We start from the raw sequence: 22469 nt of genomic DNA on the forward strand, positions 1-22469 counted from the left end.
TCCTAAGTGTTTGCTGAGTGAGTAATGTCCATGGTATGGAACATTGACCCCAGTGATCTGCTCTTGCTGTAACTAGCCAACAGTTGGACCTCTACTGCAATTAAAAACCATGTAATAATTTTTTGCAGGATATTTACTGGATCAACACGGCTAGATGGAAATGCAATAGGTATGTACTTGCTCACTATTGATCTACTGTATACAGTTTAATTTACAATGACCTAGTGGTCATCCTCTGTGTTTTGGGGTTAGATCACCCCTTTGTACAGAAATCTAATGAGGCTGGTTGAGTTGATAGAACCCCCTCTGTCTTGTCATGCAGTTGACTTTGTCCGCTGGCTGTGTGCTGTCTCAATGGATGAACTGGCCTCGCTTCACCAGCCGCGCATGTTCAGCTTACAGAAAATAGTGGAGATTTCTTACTACAACATGAACCGCATCAGGCTGCAGTGGTCAAGGATATGGCAAGTGATCGGCGACCATTTCAACAAGGTGCCCTTTAGCAGTTTCATGTCTAATACCTTGTTCTTGATATTGGCTTGGATATTAGGGAGGGTTTAGGGTATTTACTAGTTTTAATTCTCTAAGTTTTATTTTATTTTACAATTTGCTCTTCTGTCATCTCATATTTCATCTACTGAGGATTCTGGAAGTTGACTGTTCGGCCATGAGGCCAACGGACCGATTTTGGTGTGTACACAGGTGTGCACATAACAACTGACTGACCGAAATGTCTAGCCACACAAACTGGTAGTGACATCATTGTCAGAGGTTCCTGTGGCCACCAAATGGGTCTGTTAGTCATCCGTGCATACAGGCAGATGTGCACAATATATCTGAAAGATAAATCTCATCTGCTGTGCTGCACGGCCAACACAATATATCTGTGAATGACGTTCACAGATATACTGTATTGGGTGTACACACAGGTCGATGGCCGGACGATATATTGTTTGTTGGCTGTACAAACGATATTTCGGCCAGTGTGTACCCAGCATTAGAATCGTGATGAAATAAAAAAAGGGGGAGGGATAGTTTCAAGCTGAGCCATGGGATGATTAATACAATTTCAACTCGGGAGAACAGATTTCTGGGAAATGCCATATTTGTGTACCAGAAACTCTAACCCTATATTAATAAACCACAACAAGGGTTAAAAAAAAAAATGGCTGCAGATTGGAGTTTCTCAGTGGAGTTAATGGCTGCCATTAACTTTCAGAAGTCTCTAAATTGTTGTGGGTGTGGTGTATATTGTCAACTTAAATAATGTCAACACTGCTAGAATTTCATCATGATTAGAATGTCGACAAAACGTCCATAGTGGTGACTAACTTGGCCCAGTGTCTTCAGTGGTGGCTTCCAAAGTGCATTCTGGCAGCTGTTATGACTAATCCTAGCCCTAACCCTCCCTCTAGTGTGTAACCCTAACCTTCCCTCTCGCAGCCTAACCCTCCGCTGCCAGTACTTGCATAATGCTGACATTGTGCACATGCCATGTTCATTGTCGACATTTTAACAATGTTCAGCATCACAAATGTCAATGTCATTACTACATTCCATTATAGTGTTTTTTATTTATGAAAGTTGTAGATAAACTTCTACATTCGCTAAGATTGTTGATTTCTAATCCACTCATAGCCTTACCATACACCAGAGGTATTCAACATGCGGCCCTTCAGCTGCTGTGGAACTACATTTCTCAGCATGCCCTGCCAAAGTTTTAGCATGCCCGAATAGCAAAACTGTTGCAGGAAATGCTGTGATGTGTAATTCCACAGAAACTGGAGGACAGTATGTTGAATATCCCTACTATATACAGTGTATCATAGTGTACTTGCTTACCTTTAAAGAATAGCCAACAATATGTTTTGCAGGTTGGCTGCAATCCTAATGAAGACGTAGCTATTTTTGCTGTCGACTCCCTGAGACAATTATCCATGAAGTTTCTGGAAAAAGATGAACTCGCTAATTTCCGCTTCCAAAAGGATTTCCTGCGTCCTTTTGAGCACATTATGAAGAAAAACAGGTGTGAGAATGAGACTGGAGACACATCACATATCTGTCTGTCATGTATGTAATGTCTCCCCTCATCTATCTTTTTTTATTGCCAGATCCCCCACAATCCGGGACATGGTGATCCGCTGCATTGCCCAGATGGTTAACATGCAGGCAGGGAACATTCGCTCAGGATGGAAAAATATATTTGCTGTATTTTACCAGGCGGCCTCCGACAGTAATAGAAATATTGTGGAACTAACCTTCCAAAGCGCGAGCCACATTGTCAGTAAGTGTGTGTGTGTTGGCGCAGAATTATCCCTTGTTAATAAGTGCACAAGTGTGTGTCTTGGCAGATTATTAGCCCTCGTATATTGGCACCATGTAGGTAATTTGAGAAGTGCGTGTTGGTGGGGATTGCCCCCTGTACACAGCCTCATTGTTAGTGGGTAGGTAAGTGTGTGTGTGTGTGTGTGTAGATAGAGAATTAGCCCCTATAATATGGCCAGATTGTTAGTTGCTCTAAAGTGTGTGTTTGTCGGCAAGGGATTAACCCTTGTATATGACCACATTGTTAGTAATTTGATAAGCGTTTGTTGATGGAATGTTAACCCTGTATACAGCCATGTGTTTATACGCATACAAGTGTGTATTGGTGTAGAATTACCCCCTTTGTTTGGCCATGTTATTATACCAATACAAGTGTGTGGCACATGGTAATGGTCCACGAATCGTGGACAATTACCATGTGTTTGGCCATATTGTGTATATGTATAGAAGTGTGTTGGCAAAGATTGCCCAAGTTTCTGGTCACTTTGTTAATAAGTAGAGAAATGTGCAGGCTGGATGGGTTGTGTGTCCTGTACACTGTGTGCACTACCATCCTTCCCTATGGCAGTAGGTAGTAAGTGCATTAATTGTCTGAGATGCAGGTAGATCTGAGGAGCCAGCAGATACTTGTGTATTTCATGTCATTCTTCCTTCTCCTTTCTTATTTAATATGTACTTGTAAGAAGTATCTCTCTTTCCCCAGCAAATGTTTTTCAACATCACTTCCCATCAGCCATAGACTCATTCCAGGACGCAGTAAAATGTCTGTCAGAGTTTGCTTGTAATGCTGCGTACCCAGACACTAGCATGGAGGCCATCCGACTGATCCGTTACTGCGCAAAGTACGCCTCTGAGAAGCCACAGGTGGGTAGTGCGGTTTACTCTTTTGTTTGTGACGTAGGAGATGTTCTTGTGGAGAAAAGTTAGAAAACACCCCGGGAAATGAAGAAAAGAAGGTGTTGCAATGAGGGTTGCATAAAATTGGATTTTTAAAAAAAATATATCAAAAACTGATTAATTTGAGTTAAATAGGTTTTTTTTTTTTTTTGAAAAATAAAAGAAAATGTTTTTAAATAAACGTTTAAGAATTTATAACGTTTACTTTTAACAAAAATTTAAATAAATAAATCCTATTTACATCCCTAAAAAATGATTTAAATCAAATTAATCCGTTTTTGATTTTTTTTCTTTTTTAAAAATCCAATTTTATGTAACCCTGGTTGCGATAGAAAACCTGTATTCTTTGTTAGTTTGTTGTGCATAAACACTAGCTGTTGCTTGCAGCTTTACCCACTATTTAATCGCTTCTGACAATTGTTTTTCTTATCAAAGGTGTTTTAGTTGTATTGCTTTGCACAAGGGCCCTGTCACTGGAGTGCTCCACGTGACAAGCGGCGCTATACAGACTGGTGGCAGCAGCGCCTTCACCCATCACTGACACCAATGTCACTATGTGCCCTGTGCATAGACTGTTATGTAGCCTATTCTATTCAAGTGAACATGAGCCCAAAGCACCTCTCCCACCACCCCTCACAAGCCACATGCATGGTGCCATGCCTATCTCTTGCATTACTTATGTCAATACATTTTATTTTTGTTCTTGCTCAGATTTAACTTGACAGTTCGAGATGGCACAAAGTGCAGATTATTTCTAGGAGTTTCCACTACAAAATGATGCAGTTTTCATTAAATCTGTTTAGTAGATTTTGCGCCAATATGGGACAGACAAGACACAACGTTCTTATAATATTATTATAGATTGGCACTAATGTTTTATAAAATTCTCAGCAAGATGGGTGAATGCTTTCATGCCAACTGATAGCTGATCTGCCAGTTACGCCGATCAATAGAAACCCTAGGAGGTGTTGGAGTCTCTAATTGTTTGTAGTTCGGGAGCCATGTGGAAGAGGGATTTATGGTTATGTACAGCTTAAGCTCATGAAGCCAGGAGTTTCCATACGTCCTACTTTATCTATTGTAGCACTGTCTCACACTTAGGGCCGTATTCAATTGCCGGCGAAAAAGTTTCACCAGTGACGTCATTTCGCCAGGCGAGAACTTACAACCGTATTCAATTCAAAAGACTTCTCGCCGGTGCGAAAAGTCTGCGCTTAGTAACCAGCGGAAAAGATTCGCCTCTGAATGGAGGTGGAAAAAAGTGCAGAATTGGGGATTTAAGGTGCAAAGTTGCGGCAACACCCCTGCAGCCTTGAGACAGTCCCCCAAAGGTAAACTGCTTCAAAAATTTTGAACACCCCAAAAAGTACTTTCGTTTTGGGGACGAAAAAAAATCTAAGTTGGGGGACAAACTTAAAAACTAGAGAAATGGTCTCCAGGGGGTCCCCCAAGTATGCCACAGGTGTTTTTTTGATTGGAGCTGATTGCTGAAGGTGTGTTTTTTGTGTCACTTAAAACTTAACGCCATCGATTTTTAACCATGCTTGCACCCATTTTCATGTACCCCAAATTTGCTGGGACTACTTATTTCTGGCAAAAAAAACTGCTAAATGCTATTCTAAACCACTTGAGCAAAGGCGATAAATAGCACCTAATGAGAGCATTAAAGCACCCCAAATACCTTCAGCAGGGCTATTCGGGGGTATCCATAGTGATCCCTCATGCTAGTGCATCTTTTGGGGGATGTCAGGCTGATTTCCCCAAATCTGACAGGACTTTTCGCCGATTTAAGTTTAGTCAGGATGCGTTTTTGCGTCCTTTGGAATTGAATTGGGCGAAAAGCAGGGACGAGCGCGATACTTTTCCGGAGGCAAAACTAGTGATGACGGCGAAAAGGCCGGGACTTTTCGCCGGCAGTTGAATACGGCCCATTATAGTAAATGGTTTATTTGAATTTACTTTTTACATGTTTTGTTTAAAGTTACACAAGGTCCTGTATAGTACCACACACCACAGGGTGGTGAAACCCCAGTTGTGTCTTTTTAAAACTTCAACCCAGCTTCTATAAATCTCCTATGACCTATGTGATTATTATTATCGTTTATTTATATGGCGCCACAAGTGTTCCGCAGCGCCTTACAGAGTACAGAAACAAATAATTTGACAACTGACTTACAGTAAAAAATAGGACAAGGACATGGATAATATACATTGATACATAAGTGACCATAACACCTAGATATGCAACAGAGCATAAGCAACCAAGTGTTATGTGCCATGGTGGGGGGTAAGAAGTAGGTGAAAGTAAAGTAAGGAGAAGCACAAGAGGGTAGAGCTTACATTCTAAATGGGAGGGGCAGACAAACACATGTGACACAGATGGGGAAGATAGGGAGGAAAGAGCATGAGGTGGCTTAGGATGAGAGCTGGAAGGCTTTGATGAAGTAGTGGGTCTTGAGAGCCCGTTTGAAGGATTGTAAAGAGGAGGAGAGTCTGATTCATTCGTTTACATTTATGGAGCGTACACACGGTCAGATTTGTCAGACTTGTCAGATTTGTCAGATGAACGATTGAACGATTAAACGATCTGAACGATTTGAACGATTTTACCAAAGTTTTGAACGATTTGAACGATTTGAACGATTGAACGATTTTTGACTGCATTAAAATGAATGGAATCGTCCAAGTCTGACTGCAAACCCATCAGATGTCAGAAATCGTTATCTGACCATCGGGAACGCGCATCGTTGATCGTCCATCGTTCAGGCATGTCAGATATGAACGATTTTCCTTCAGATATGAACGACTGAACGATTTTTAAATCGTTATCGTTCATATCTGAAGGAAAAATCTGATCGTGTGTATGCACCATTAGTTGAGCGATGTGGAAAAAGTGTACAATATGTGTTCCTTGTTTATAATGAGATTAGAAGTGTTATTAAAAAAAAATCTAAAATACTCTAGGCCAGTGTTTTCCAAACGTTCTCTGTTCGAGGCATACTTGGGGGTCTCCATAATTTTTTCAAGGCACCACTAAACCAAAATAATTACCGAACAGCCCTGTTTTTTAGTATTTGGATCAAAATAACAATTTTTTTTTAAAAAAGAAATAGAAAAAAGTGAAAAACTGTGCTATTCTTACCCATTGCCCCCTCCATCTCTCTCCCGTTGCCCCCTCCATGTGTGTCTCTCTCTCCCGTTGCCCCCTCCATGTGTGTCTCTCTCCCGTTGTCCCCTCCATGCCTCTCTCTCTCTCTCTCTCTGTCCCGTTGCCCCCTCCATGTCTCTCTCTCTGTCCCGTTGCCCCCTCCATGTCTCTCTCTCTGTCCCGTTGCCCCCTCCATGTCTCTCTCTCTGTCCCGTTGCCCCCTCCATGTCTCTCTCTCTGTCCCGTTGCCCCCTCCATGTCTCTCTCGCTTTCTCTTTCTCTCCCGTTGTCTCTCTCCATGTCTCTCTCTCTGTCCCGTTGCCCCCTCCATGTCTCTCTCTGTCCCGTTGCCCCCTCCATGTCTCTCTCTCTGTCCCGTTGCCCCCTCCATGTCTCTCTCTCTGTCCCGTTGCCCCCTCCATGTCTCTCTCTCTCCCGTTGCCCCCTCCATGTCTCTTTCTCTTTCTCTCTCTCCATGTCTCTCTCTCTCCCGTTGCCCCCTCCATATCTCCCATGAGAAGACACCCAAAGGACTGGAACAAAGGAGGGTCCCTACACCGATCCCAACCTGCATTAAGCAGAGACCAAACAGTGAAGGGGTAAAGAAATTGATTGACAAGGGAATGTGAGAAGGACACTAGGGCAGGATACAGGAAGGGCACCAGATGTCTCACCCCCAAGCTGTGGCGCTTCTGCCTCCTCCGATATCCAGACAGAACCCGAGATGCAAAGCACCGCACTGGGCTGCGCTCAGAGCATTTGTGATTCAGCTACTGGTTTACTGGTACTCTCTCTCTCCAATAGCAGAAATCCTCTGCTCTGGAGGCATTTCCCTCCCAGTACCCTGTTTGTCTCCAGGCGTACTCGCTGGGCAGGTGCTGGTTGGAGCTGTCAAATACACTGCCGGAGATGTCCGGCGGTAAGCAGGCTTCTCCACAAGACAGGGTCCAGTTGTCGACGGCAGGTCGTTGAGATTCCCTCTCTCTGGCAGTTAGTTCCTCTTCCTGGGTCTACTCCAGGGTCCTCCTCTTGGGCAGGCAGCTCTCCAAGTGCCCTGTCCAGCGGGAGGGGGGGGGGTGTCTTCCTTCTTCAGCAAGCACACATCTTCGTCTATCAGGCTGCGGGTAAGGGCACTCGCGGTCCATCACAGCACCCTTCTTTCTGGCGGTGGGTCCCCTCGTTTATCTGACCGTACTCCGGTCTACCTTCTTCACAGCGGGGTGACAGCAGCCTTCCACCTGTGCAAAAAAATACTGGCCGGCCTCTGTAGGCAATCAATATGAAAACAGTGGTATCAAATCCCATGCGCCTATATGCAGCCCGTGATAAAAGGTAAAAAAAGTGTCGCTCACACTTCACCAATGAAATTTCTACAAAAATGTATTACCTAAAAACTCCTCAGGCGCTTTGTGTGAGTTTTAGATTACAAGTGCCTGAGGAGTTTTTAGGTAATACATTTTTGTACAAATTTCTGTAGGCAATCAGCCACCTCGTCACCCCGGTGACAGCTCTGCGGCACTCCAGGGTGCTGCGGCGCAGAGTTTGGGAACCACTGCTCTAGGCTAATAACTAATGACAATTTTATGTAATGGACACATTACCGTATCCATAGAGTGGTTTGTAGTTTTCTCTAGTGCATTTGCTCTTTTTCGTCTTCTGATTGCCATTTATAGTCATGGTCTCTTCCAGGCACTGAGGGAGTACACCAGTGATGATATGAATGTGGCTCCTGGAGACAGAGTTTGGGTCCGTGGTTGGTTTCCAATTTTATTTGAGCTTTCCTGCATCATCAACAGATGTAAACTGGATATACGAACAAGGTAGATCTTAGTAATTTGCTGGGATCTTCATTAGAATAGTATTTTGAAGTACACTGCCCACATGCTGTATACTTTCTTCAAATGACAGTGCCTTCAACATAAGAAATCTTGCCATCTAATCTGTGGCCGGGCTCCCTGCAAGATGTATGATTTACAGATGTGTCTACATACATTTGAACTCTGTGCGCTACAAGTCTCGTTAAACATAGCAAGTGAGCGGCCTGTGACTCAGTAGCACAGAGCGTCTTTTCATGCAACATTTTACCTTCAAATGCGTCTTATTCGCAAAGCGATGCAAATAGGACGCACAAGCAGCTTCTGATTAAAATATGTGACATGCCTATATTCTGTGTGTGACTGCGGGTGTATCTGCATGCAAAATGCTACGTTACTGTCAGCGGCTGTAACAGTGTAAAGTAGTATTTATTATTATTATTATTATTATTACATTTTATTTATAGGGCGCCACAAGTGGTCCGCAGTAAAGGGTACACAGACCATTACAATACAGTAACCAACTTATAAACAGAGCACATTAACAATTAGCAACACAATTCTCCATACACAATACAGCTGGGAAGGTGAAGGCTGTCATAGAAGTGCTAGAGAAGAAGCCTGTGAGACAGTGGGGAGAAGGACCCTGCTCCTAGGAGCTTACAATCTAGGGGAGAGGGGAGACGGACAGATGACATGAGGCAAGAGTGTGTAGAGGGGGACCTGAGTGCAGGAAGTAGGCGAGGTAGAGATGGCTGAGGCAGGAGGGACAGAGACTTGGTGATGTGGTTATGTGTTGGAAGGGCATGCTTTGATGAACAGGTGTGTTTTCAGTGCACGTTTGAAGCTCTGCAAGGTCGGGGAGAGCCTAATTGAGCGAGGGAGCTCATTCTAGTGAAGGGGGGCTGTACGAGCAAAATCTTGGCTACGTGCATGAGATGAAGTAACCAGGGTGGAGGAGAGGTAACAGTCATTTACATGTAGATATAGCCGTTGTCGCGCACAGAATATAGGCGTGCCGCATACTATTTTAATCAGTAGAAGCTGCATGTAAAAGTCGCACGAAAAGACTCAAGATGTATGTGGACACATTTGTAGTCTTCTGTGGGACTTAACATGTCTCTCTAATGAGTCCATAATACAGTTTCTGTTCAAATGCAGTTTTATTTCAGTGGTTGGAGTAGTGGCTCTGTATGTAAACTGAGTAATTGGACAATGCATCCATATTGCAGATAATTATGGTACATTTTCTTTTTTCATGGTCACTATAATGAATTCCCTTTCAGAGGCCTCACTGTAATGTTTGAAATTATGAAAAGTTACGGCCACACCTTTGAAAACCACTGGTGGCATGACTTGTTCCGTATCGTGTTCCGGATATTTGACAATATGAAACTACCGGAACAGCAGACAGAGGTGAGAAATTTAGATCACAGACTAATAATGTATATCATATGTACTGTCACAACAAGCTTAGACAATATGGTGTGTCTTATATACTGTATATTGTATATAATCTATATATATATATATATATATATATGCTCAGTAAATTAATTATTTAAAGTGATATTTAGTTTACACAATGTAACTGTGACTGGCTGCAAGTGAATACTATTTACCTAGTGTCTTTTTGTAAAAGTCTCTCCATGTTTGTTAAATTGTGTCCAAATATTACCATAGGACATCCAACTAAAGTGGACATTGGATACGGAGGGGTGATATAAAGTGCTGTTATAGGAGTTTTGGTTGTTTAAATTGACCTACAAATAGTCTGAGCTCCTCCACCTCTAAAGACATATAGGCTTGCTGAAAATTCCATTTGTTTTAAGTACCTGCTGGGGGTAGGCGCGTTCTTCAATGCTGTCTATGGCTTTAATTTTATTTTCAAGTTTAGATTTCATCTCTCAGCTGCTGAGAGAGAGCTGTCTGCAGTGGTGCCTAGGGTGGGGGTGGGGGTAGTTTATTGTTCACTACCCCAAAACTGATCTTGGGAGGGAGGTACCATCCCTTTGAAAAGTCCTCCCTGGTGTGGCTTCCTACTTGGCAAGTTCACCAGAACATACACTGCGACGTTAGGAAGCAGCTAGTAGCAACAGCTCCTTCTCAGTCAAGTCTGACTATTTCTCCACAAAAGAAGGAAGATGAGGTTACGGAAGACTCTGACCTTCATTTTTTTTCTGTCCCATAATGGCAGGAAACAAACTAACGCTGATCTTAGGTTCATTTTGATTACCAATTATGGATGATCTGCTGTTCTTTAGTAAACCATGTATAACATTGATGCAATAAATCCTGCAATAATAATAAAAACTAATTGTACCAATGACAGAGCACATTCAGAGGTCCAACAGGAAAGGAGCACTGAGAATTAGGGGAAGACTCTCCCCATTCATGATTTATTTGTGAGTGTCTGTGTCCCAAATGGACATATTCAGATGTTTTCCAGCACGTGTTTTGCAGAGAACAGTCAGCACTGTTGTAGTATGTTGTTTAAAACAATGTGTTGTCTCACCTGCATTAGTCAGCAATTCAACAATTTAAAAACTGTGGGCTCATTAGGTTGTATGCCACAAGTGTTATCAGCAGACATCTATGTTACACGCGTAGCAAGATATAACATTTTACTGAGCATTCCACTATATATGTGGATGCTTCCTGGGCAGCGAGGCGGGGTCATTTTGGTTTATTACTTTTGAGTCCAAAGATGTGCATCCCAAATTCTGAGCCTAGCCTCCCGTAGAGGCAGCTTTTTGTATGCCCAGATTGTTTCCAGTACCCACCAGTTGGATAATAGAGAAAATGGGATTTATATACTTATGTTACATTTTTTTCTCTCCGTGCATTGGGGATTCACTTTTTCAATTATTCTAGTTAGGATTGTTTTTCTCACTGGAGTGTGTTGTTTTTCTCCTCCCCTCTACTTTTGTTTTTTAACTATGGGTCTATTTAGAGCAGTGATGGGGAACCTCATGCCCGGGAGACGTATAAGGCACGCGGAATCATTTGGACTGGCCCTCTGAGCTTTTTACTGCTCGCCTCATCTGGCTAGCAGGGTGCCTAGAATGGCATCCTGCAGCCAGAATCTATGCAGTATCCTTGGACACTTCAGACGGTCACAACGCTGCCCTTACAGCTTCGGGCATTGCTGTAATCACCGGTGATTGTGGCCCTGTCCCCTGTGACATCACACTGAGGGGGTGTGGCCTGCACCAGGCCCGCGAATAATGTTATATATATCAAAATGGCCCACGGCAGAAAAAAGGTTCCCCACCCCTGATCTAGAGTGACCAATGTTTTCCAACCTTGGTCCTCAATGAACACTAACGGTCCAGGTTTTAACCCTTGGGCACAGGTGACTTTATTAGTGCCTAAGTTATTTTGATTTAATCATCTGTGCTCAAGCTTGGATATCCTTAAAATCTGGACCGTTAGTGTGCCTTGAGGACTGAGGTTGGGAAACACTGATCTAGACACTAACAGAATTTCACAGGCAGCCTATTTGTTATAGAGGGTAAGGAGCTGAGGGAGGCAACACTCCTGTGTGGTTCTTAGGACCCTTTGACCAAAGAGAACGACTCTAGAAACCGATACGTCAATGGTGTACCCTGCGGACCACATTGCAGCCTTGCCAAAGTTACTCTGCTGAGGAACTGCGCTGAGCCGTCCAGAAGGCTCTACTTACAAAGTCTAGTGGGCCATCACCAGTGTTTGTCTAGGTGTATTCCTGGCGGTTGACCACACAAATTCAAATGTGTCTTATTTTTCTCTTGAAACTGGCAAACCTCACTCATTAAGCATATACCACATGTCCATGTGGCGGATGCACCAGGTCTTGTTAACGTAGGTCGGTGGAGCCCTCATAACATTCAAGACCATAAGGACAATCGAGCATCCTGCAGGTAATGAAGGTATCCGGATTACCTGGTTGATAAGGAACTGGGACACCACATTCAGAAAAAACTTTCTGGCCCGCTACACTGCCATGTCATGTCGGAAATTGGGAATGGAGACCTATTAGGCAGGGAATTAAGTTGTGAACCCCGCCCGAATGAAGAAATAGCCAAGAAGAGCAACTTAAATCAAATGTGAAGCCTGGACCAGCTCCAAGTAAGAGAGAAGGTCAGTTTGGAACACGTTGGAGTGGAAGTGGGAAATTCCAACCTTTTGGAAAGGTCTTCAGCATCTGGTATAGGACCAACATGTACACGTACATGCAGGTAGGGCCTAAGGGACTGTCGTGGAATAGAAAAGGCCTTCATGTTTCTAGACCAGGGGTTCCCAACCACGGTCCTCAAGGCACACTAACAGTCCAGGTTTTAAGGATAGCCATACTTGAGCATAGGTGTCTTAATTAGTACCTCAGTTATTTTAATTTAACCATCTGTGCTGAAGCATGGATATCACTAAAACCAGGACTGTTAGTGTGCCTTGAGGACCGAAGTTGGGAAACACTGTTCTAGACCAAGAACACCCAGACCACTTTGATATAAAATGACTGGAGCCTAGTGTAGGGCGGTGGCCAGTCTGCCCAACACCCTCATGAATTAGTGGAGCTGATGGTAAAAAAAAAGAATTCTAGCACAAGGGCCGAAGGACATCAGCGTCCGCCAGTTCCCAACCTTCCCCGATATCTGCTTGCCAGTAACATCATGAGGGCGTGTCTAGCTGAGACCGTTGCATCAGCAATTGCTGCTAAAATGAAACCACTATAAGGATCGACTTTACCAAAGCTGCTTCTTTATGGATTAACACGCAGGAGAAGACTCAGCATGTGGGCTGACCAATCTGAGGCTCTTCGGGGTGTTTTGCCAACTATCAATATTGTTTATTGTTCCTCAGGGTGTACTCACTGGAGACTTTTTATTGTCTCTGGTGATCCATTGAGGTAGCATTCTAAAATAGGCTGCAGCTTCCTGTGTGCTCCAGAGACTGCTTGGCCCAAGCTGCTGTCTGCTGTGACAGATCCCTGGCCGCCAGAACAGGTATCCTGGATGGGACAAACTGATGTGAGTTTTGCTTGTGCAGCCACTCCCTATCATGTCCGGTAAAATAAGAATAAAAAATAATAAAACTTTAAAAAAAAAAAAGAATATGTAGCTGCAGGAACAACTGTAAGAAACGTGCCCAGCATCTTTGGCCACTCAGTAAAAATGGGTAGGGAAATAGTGAAGGATGAGCCGGTGCTGTCAGAACTCCTAGTGCCCTGACTCCTCCAGCACGAGCTATGAATTGGCCAATCTCCCTTAACCGCACTCTATATTCCCATTGTCATCAGTGGATTTCGTGCAAGTATAAAAATCCAATGGTAAACTGAAACTGTATTCATTTATGGATACTAACTAAATTCCAGGGCTTTTTTTTTTTTAAGTTTATGCACCATAAATCAATTCTATTTTATAGTGTATTCATATTGTGCTAATTTAATACATTGACTATTTGTGTTGATCTGTGATATGCTGAATATGTTCCTCCTTTCTTACTAGAAATCAGAATGGATGACCACTACTTGTAACCACGCACTTTACGCAATCTGTGATGTCTTCACTCAGTTCTACGAGGCCCTGAACAGTGTCCTGCTCTCTGATATCTTTGCCCAGTTACACTGGTGTGTTAAACAAGGTATGATTGTCTCTGTGAATCGTTGTATATGTTTGCATATTAATACATAGCTAACTATCGAATAGTATGATGGCAAAGTTGTACCGAACCTAATATTCTATTTTCCTTTTGGGGTCACTGCAATATTGGGTTCTAGAGGTTCAACCAGGAATTTAGGCACTCTAAAAATATTGACACAAATTCTAAAACATCTTACTCTTCCCCATGAATCACAGAATGTCATATATTTTTATTATGTATTTTTTTAAAGGCTGCCACAGGAGTGGGGTGCTTTGTACTTGGTGCCATCTGACACAGTAGCCAGGCAACCAGCCTGGGCTAAATGTTTGGCCTAGTCTATTTGTTAGCTTTCTAGTCTTGATGCACGTTCGACGGGTGAGCAAGGGTATTCTTCCTTCTGTGCCCTGTATTGAAACCTCTGTGCACAACTGTTCAATGCACTTAGCCGAGGATCTTCATAACTCATACATTTTTTTGAATATTGTAAAAGTTTTCTCTTCTTTAAAGATTGGGACTTTCCAGATCTAGCTGCAGAGGCAAGTTTCTACTGTGCTTCTGTCCTACAGGGAATCAGACAGTGCTCCCTTTAGTAGGAAAGGGAACTCAGACTTTGAGGATTCCTTTTGGCATAGGTCACTCCAGTTCCTGAAGATCAGAAGGAATTCAAATATCATCTTGGTCAAGAAACCAGAAGTATTCTTTTGACCCATTTGGAAACGCCCAACTTCAATTTGACAGGTTCAATATGGAATCTCTAAGGTAGCTCATAAACAGCATGGAGAAGAACAAGTTCATGGCCTCCATGGACATCAAGGATGTGTACTTAAATGATCCGATCTGAAAGGTCATTAGAATTTTAGTTTCGGGCTGTGCATGTCATCCATCACTGGGGTGTTCATAAAGAGCATGGTAGTTTTTGGTGGATTTTCTGAAGTCCAGAAGGGTGATTATATTTTGTTGCTTGATTGATCTGTTGATCAAGGTGGGGGTCTCCATTCTGGCTACATACTACAAAAAAACAAGATTTTGGTACTTAACGGTAAATCCATTTCTCCGATTCCACAGGGGACACAGAAGCTCAAGACACTGGGGTATTGACAGTGGTAGAGTAGAGCCTGACACTTTTTTATAAATTTAGAAGTGTAACCTGCTCCTCCCCCTCTATGCCCTATGAGCCCCAGCTAAGGAAACTGAGCGCCAGAGAGAAGGAGAACCCTGGAAAACGGAAAAAGACGGACAGGAGGAAAACTAACCTAAAACATAACTAGAAAACCGAAACGAAGCAGGTAAAGCAGCTCTGGACAGGTGTCCAGTGTCCTCTGTGGAATTGGAGAAATGGATTTACCAGTAAGTACCAAAATCCTGTTTTCTTCATCATCCACTGGAGCTCAAGACACTGGGCACGTCCTAAAGCTTCCCTCTTGGGGGGGGGGGGGGGGGGTTAGAGAGAGAGAGAGTGCTGAGAAGCCTGCAACACCCTGCGGCCAAAATTTGAATCAGAAGCCGCAAAAGTATCTAACCTGTAAAACTTAACAATCGTGTGAACAGATGTCCACGTGGAAGCATGGCAAAGCTGAGATGCAGAAGCACCCCTGCTCACCCAAGAAGTACCCACAGAGCACGTAGAGTGCGATGAGATGGACACAGGCGGAGGCCTAGCATTGGCAACGTAAGCCTGGCGAATAGCCAGATGGATCCATCTGCCCAATGTCTGTTAAGATGCAGCCCCCCCCCCCCCCCCCCCCCCCTGCCAGGCCATAATCATGGAGTACAAAAAGAGCATCCAACTTGTGCAAACTCGCTTTATTGGTAACATACATTTGGAGGGCCCACACCACATCTAGGGAATGTGAAGCCCCAGATGAATCCAACAAAACTGGGACAACGATAGGCTGATATAGGTGGAAATCTGACACCACCTTTGGCAAAAAGGAAGGGCGTGTTCAAAGCTCAACCCGATCCTCATGAAAGATAAGGTATGGAGAGTGACAAGATAATGCACCCAGCTCCAACGCATGCCTAGCCGAAGCCGGGGCAATCAAAAATAGTACATATGTCCATCTGAGAGCCAATAAAGACACTAACAATAGTATATATTTATCTTATTTTTATATAGTAAGTCATCGGACTCAGCGAGGACCCGCCACAGCTGACAGAGGCTTGTGTCCGGGTTCCTTGCTTGCCCCTCCAGCCCAGCATCCTGGCCGCAGCAGTAAGACAGGCTCCTGGACTCCGAGGTCTTTATTCCAGTTCCATCTCCTCAAATGACTCTGGGATTCTACTAGAATCTGTTTGTGGTTTCCGAAGCCGGATAGGTCAGTATACCTGTTTTCGCCCTTTCCTCTCTTACCATGAGTGCTCAAGTGCATCAAGCCCCATCAGGATCTGCTACTCCTTCTGGCAGACGATCCGTGGCCACTCCCTCTCCGATCGGATCTTCTTCAACAGGGTCCTTTTGTGTACCCTGCCTTACATTGGCTACGTTTAATGGCGTGACTGTTGAAACTGGCATCTTAAGACAGGGTATTCTGCAGGCTGTTATTCCCACTCCGGGCTCGGAAGCCGGTTACATTTGTCCCTTACCATAGGATTTGAAAATCATATGTGGCCTAGTGTGAGGGGCGCGGTTCCTCCACCTCTCCCAACGGTCTCGTCTTCTCCTTTTCCTTCAAGGGAGCTAGATTCTCGGCTTCGCTTTGGCTTGCTGGAGCTGCAGGTTTCTGCCTTATCCGTATTTTTTCAGTGTCACTTAGCCCTGCTTCCGGATATCCAGACCTTTCCTCAGGGGGTGCTCCGGGTCCAGCCACCTTTTTGTTCCACCTACTTCCCCGTGGGACCTCCACCTTGTCCTGTCCTTCAGTCTGCAGTGTTCAAACCTTTGGACGAGGTGGACTTAAAATTTCTGACCTGGAAATTGGTTATTTTTGCTTAAAGTTCTAATAAAGGATAGTTTCGACTTTCACGGCAGTGTTACTTGTAAGATTCCACTCAGATGCATTCTAGATCAAGCTCATATCCAAATGGAACAGGTCACAACCAGCTCATCAGACACCTACAAAGGCACATCAGTCGTTCCTCTGGAGATTGATAGTATCCTTCAACTGTGCTTTTGCTGTATGTAACTGACAATTGTGACTACAATACCTTGGGCTTGAGGGTTTTCACTTTTCAGTGTCACCCTCAGGTTTTAAGAGTCATATGTATTAGAAGAGAGAGAGGTCTTAAACTAGTCAGAGGACATTGGGGGTGATAAAGCATCGGAAGGAAACTTTACAATTTCGTACTTGGAAATGAAGCAAGACGTGTATTTGCGATACCGGCACTGCAATGGAGGTCGCAGGCTGGGATCACCATTGCCAGCTTAGTAAGCCTTAGGCTAGCTGGCTTGCGCGGCCAGGACACTGCGTCCGTCGACACAGTGCTTGGCTTTGCCACCCGATAAACTTGCGTGCAATGCTGAATCAGCCCCATTGTTTTGTTTTATCTTGAGGAAAGGTCAGTCAGACAATGCGCTGTAGTTGTAAATCTTCAGTCAGACAATGCGCTATAGTTGCATATATAGACTATCAGAGAGGTACCAAAACCTCCTTTGTGATGAAGTAAATCCTTTTCAGTGGTATTTATTCCCACGGTTGATGACTGAGAAATAGATTTTCTTTGCCTTGGAGTATAGAAGGTGCTGTCCTGGAGTAGGAAAATTGGCAAACTAAGCTTGTTTGCTGCTGTTACATCCCCCTCTTCTCCCCTATACCATCTTGGACTTTTTTTCTAAGTATCGCTACCGCCCCCAGTTTTTCAAACTCCCAGAGGGGAGCACCATGACCTATCCACAGATTTCCAGGACTTTGCTCCGGAGTTGCAGCAGGAACTAGTATGCAGCACCATATTTCTCACCACGACTGAAACTGGACTTGCAGCTTTTCCTCCATTTCTCCGGCCTCTAGATCCTGCGTGACCTATACATGCTGAAACCACGGGAGGTGTGGGGTGGATTAATCACTCTTGAGACAGTGACCGAGACACCGTGCTTCTAGACCGTCAGGTCATAATGGTAAGGGGGAACACAGAAGGTAATCTCTGCACTGAGAGTCTAGCTACTGGCAGTGGGATCCAATCTATAGATAGACAGTAAAAAGGTTGACAATGTCTATAGACACCAGATGTTAGTCAATAGGTCATCAGGGACACACTAAATGTCGACATGCAAGAAGGTCGACAGTGTTTATTTTTTTTATTTCTTAGTTAGGCACTTACCCCGACGGTTAGGATTAGGCACCAGGATGGAGGGTTAGGGTTAGGCACTAGAAGGGACGGTTAGGGTTAGGCATCTACCCTGACCGTTAGGGTTAGGCACCAAGGGGAGGGCTGGGGTGAAGATTAGGGTTAGAAAAAAAAAGTGGCGACCATATTGTCGACCTTTTGATCATGGCGACCACCTTGCGTGTCGACCTATTGACGGTCTAACATCTGGTGTCTATCTAGACATTGTCGACCTTTTTACTGTATCTTTTAATTTACGCTCGTGGCAGTCTCTGGTCTGGCCACAAGGGGGAGTGAAGGATATCACAGCCACCTCCTTTTGTACTGGGCTGAGAGGTGTGTGTGTGTGTGTTACATACATACGTACGTACGTACGTAACGTTCACCTCCCATGTTATTACCGTGGCTCCTCCGTGGAATCTGCCTTGTCGCGGTTGATGCCAACTAGGGTTTGGTCCTTAATGCTAGTGGGCTTGCCAGCTTTAATGTCTTTTCACTGTACTCTACCCAGGTTTCTCATTGGATGCTAGCTTCATAGCTCTTATCGTTTGCAATAATACTCTGTCCATGTTAATAGATTTAGTATGGGCTTTTTACCTCTCGTTCTTATTGGCAGATCCTATAGGTGTTGCTATAGTTGCCAGTGGTGTGTAATGGTCAGTCCACACGATATATAACTTAACTATGTCTTAGGTTTATTAACCAGGCAGAACAGGTTGCAGGATGACACAGGGTTAATGCTGATACATGCCTACAGTTCAACTGTTTTATATAACAGATCCCGCCAGAAACGTTTGGGATAGAGCAAGTGGTGTGTGGAGAATCTGGAGCACATCTGTGCTTCAAGAGAACAGTGGTGACAGTGGAGTATGCACCCACTTGTGTATGTATAGCTGTGATGATACTGTGGAATATGCAGTATCTCTCCTGTAAGGCCTTCTCACTGAGGAGACCATCAGGGGCAAGTCCTTCCTCTATAGAGGATGGAGCTGAAGCGCATTGGGGTATATGGAGTCCCAGTACTAACAGGAGACAGTACATGGTGATCTCCTCTAGCAGTTATGTCACAATACCCAATCCATATTAATAGAACATGAGCGCTAACAATTCTTACTTGATCTGTTATGACACTCTCTCCATTTTTATGTATTAGGCTCTGACGTTGTAGCTCTTCTGTTATGTCACACGGCTCTCCAGGTTCTCGATGAGTGCTGATCTACTGGCTTTCATGTCTGTCACAGTTCTCTATCCATGTTAATATACAGTCAGGTCCGTATATATTTGGACACTGACACAATTTTCATAATTTTGGCTTTGTACTCCACCAGTGAATTTGAAATTAAACCATGGAGATGCAATTTGAAGTTTAGACATACAGCTTTAATTCAAGGGGTTGAACAAAATATCCTATGTAATGTTTAGGAACTGCAACCATTTAAAACACACTCACATATTTCAGGGTTCAAGTCTAATTGGACAAATTAATATAATCCTAAATAAAATGTTCATTTTTAGTACTTTGTCGAGATTTCTTTGCATGCAATGACTGCCTGAAGTCTGGAACCCATGGACATCACCAAATGCTGGGTTTCCTCCTTTTGTTAGTCTTTAGTTTTGTCTTCAAAAATCTGTTTTAGACCAGGTGCTTGACTCGGCCATTGCAGAATATTCCACTCCTTTGCTTTAAAAAACTCCTGGGTTGCTTTCACAGTATGTTTTGGTTCCTTGTCCATTTGTACTGAGTCATTTGTCCAATACTTTTAATCTCTCAAAAAGAGATTAAAGTAATTAAAAGATTTGGAATATTTCCATGGTATCTCACCCAGATCCAATGAATGAGAGAAAATAAATTTTTGCACTTACTATTAAATCCATTTCTCTGAATTCATCTAGGGGAAGTTGCATCCCCATCCCTTTTTTTTCACTGTTTGATAGTGTTTTTTTCTCATTTGAGCGTATTATTTGGATTTTTCCTGCAGGCTTGGTTAGATGCATTCAGGGAAATAGATTTAACAGTATCAAAAATACTCTGGCAATGAGGTATGTGCAACCTCGATACAGTCTTGCAGTCTCCCCTTTGGGATATGAACATAATTTTAAGGACTTTACACCATACTCTTTTCAAGGGCACATTCTACCATATCACTGAGCACCTCTGGGACAGCACAAAGTCACCCGGTCCTCCGTACATTTACTAAGTTTTACAGATTCAGTGTTTTGGTATTTAACGCGGTTAGGGTAGGGCACAAGCTGTTGAGCACCATGACTTATGAGCCTATCCACCTGTAGTGACATTACTTGTGTTAAATTCTTTTATATGAATCCATTTGGGAACACTGGGTCACCACCATTTTTACACTCTTGTTCTCCAGAAACAGTCTGTATTCTTTATAATACTGCAGCTTCAAATGTAAAAAATTGTCGATTTAATAAATACGCAGAATGCTAAATAAACCCTGTAAACTAGTAGACGCAGTAGTCAATATGTCCTGCAAAATAAGAAATGTGCTGTTATTTTCCAAACCTCTCAAGAAATTAGACCATCGTACCCTTGTTGTATATAGTAGGAACAGCTCTAGGTGTGTATGTCGTTTTTTTATATTGAGAAAACCCATATGTGTCTTACAGACAATGAGCAGCTAGCTCGATCCGGCACCAACTGTCTGGAGAACCTGGTAATTCTGAATGGAGAGAAGTTTAGTCCTGAGGTTTGGGATCAGACGTGTAACTGCATGTTGAATATATTTAAAACCACCATACCGAGTGTGTAAGTCTCTGTCATGTTTATTCTGCAGTAATCTTTTTGAGTTACCTCTTTATCAGAGACTGTCCCTCTATTCTGAGTTGCAGTATACATGCTCATTGTGATGGGGTAGATGTGAGATGGAAGTGCCAGACGTTCTGTAGTCATGTCACACTTTGGGGTCAATTCAATTACGATCGAGTTTGTGTCATGAAACTCTCATACATCATGTGAATCATTTACTGTACACCTCTGCATACCTGTTGCACATCATTTACACCTCCGCATACCTGTTCCACATCATTTACGCCTACCTGTCCCACATCATTTACACCTCTACACATACCTGTCCCACATCATTTACACATCTACACATACCTGTCCCACATCATTACGCCTCTACACATACCTGCCCCACATCATTTACGCCTCTACACATACCTGCCCCACATCATTTACACCTCTACACATACCTGCCCCACATCATTTACGCCTCTACACATACAGTGCATCCGGACAGCATTCATAGCGCTTCACTTTTCCACATTTTGTTATTTTACAGCCTTATTCCTCAAAATTCTACACACAATACCCCATAATGACAACGTGTAAAGTTTTTTCTACTTCAGGGTCCATAGGGTATCCACAGGATACCTTGGGGTATAGGTGTGACGTCAGTCATCGAGCACCATAGAGTTAAGCTTTCAGCCTCCCAGGATGCACTAGGGTCCCCCTCCTATACCCCGCCCCCGAGCCAAGGCACCTCAGTTTAGTTTGGTGCCCGGCCGGAGTCGGGGCTAAGAAGAGCCCCTGAAGCTTTTCTGCATGCAGCTGTGGCTGCACATCTGGATGTACAGCATGGACAGTCAGCCCTGACGTTCATGCTGTCCTCCCTACACCCCTGCCGGTACCAGAACGCCGGTACCGATCCAGGCATGCTGGTGAGCATCTGGGGTCACAGCTAGCGGTGACCCCAGATGTTCCGGACCATGGCCGGATTCAAGGGGGACAGCAAGGTAAGCAGCGGGGTCCCGCGGTGGGTCCCCGCTGTTACATGGTCCTGAGTCCCCAGGCAGGGGGCTCCCTGGGGACTGGCTGCAGCGTGGAGCCAGGTAAGAACCTGCGCTTCCACTACCCCCCTGGGACAGTGGACCGCAGCAGAGCGGTAGCGCTGCGGCGTCCCAGGGGTTAAATGCATGCCAGGGGAGTGCGCCTTCCCTGTCTCACAGCCGGCGCCTCCCCCGCTGCACACAGCCCTCTCTGCACTCTGCCGACTGGCCCTGTGGCAGCGCTCCTCCCCCAGGCCAGCCTCCTCTCTGCTCCTCGGCGGCCATCTTCCTGAACGCATGGTGAACACTGCTGGAAGCCTGGAAGGAAGCATCTTGGTCTGGGTCACCCCTGTGGTCAGGTCTGTGTATGCAGCGCTGTGTCCTACCAGACCCTGTGTCTGCGTAGTTGAGTGATCAGCGCTGGTTAGTGCAGGAATTGATTTTCTTTGCATTGTATGTGACTGTGCTAGCGCTGCTGCCTGTAACTTTTCTTCTAAACTGTCAGCTTTATTACTATTCCTGTTCTTTCTGCTAAGCCCTTGCGGTTCGGTGCTGCAGGGTGGTCTCTCACCTCTTTAAAATACAAATGGTGAGAGGGGTCACATACTTGG

General features: G+C 44.1%; 1 protein-coding gene across 1 annotated transcript in view; it reads left to right on the forward strand.

Annotated features, from left to right (window-relative positions):
* ARFGEF2 (ARF guanine nucleotide exchange factor 2) overlaps positions 1–22469 on the forward strand; it is a 120639-nt gene that overhangs the window by 69034 nt on the left and 29136 nt on the right. The window contains exons 24-32 of the mRNA XM_088472170.1: positions 129–169; positions 323–492; positions 1875–2026; positions 2112–2284; positions 3029–3189; positions 8060–8190; positions 9471–9600; positions 13671–13806; positions 20695–20833. Coding sequence (XP_088328296.1) covers positions 129–169; positions 323–492; positions 1875–2026; positions 2112–2284; positions 3029–3189; positions 8060–8190; positions 9471–9600; positions 13671–13806; positions 20695–20833 — 1233 coding nt within the window. The remainder of the gene's footprint in view (positions 1–128; positions 170–322; positions 493–1874; positions 2027–2111; positions 2285–3028; positions 3190–8059; positions 8191–9470; positions 9601–13670; positions 13807–20694; positions 20834–22469) is intronic.

This window comes from Taudactylus pleione, unplaced genomic scaffold, assembly GCF_031769625.1.
Source record: "Taudactylus pleione unplaced genomic scaffold, aTauple2 ptg000121l, whole genome shotgun sequence".
NCBI lineage: Eukaryota > Metazoa > Chordata > Amphibia > Anura > Myobatrachidae > Taudactylus > Taudactylus pleione.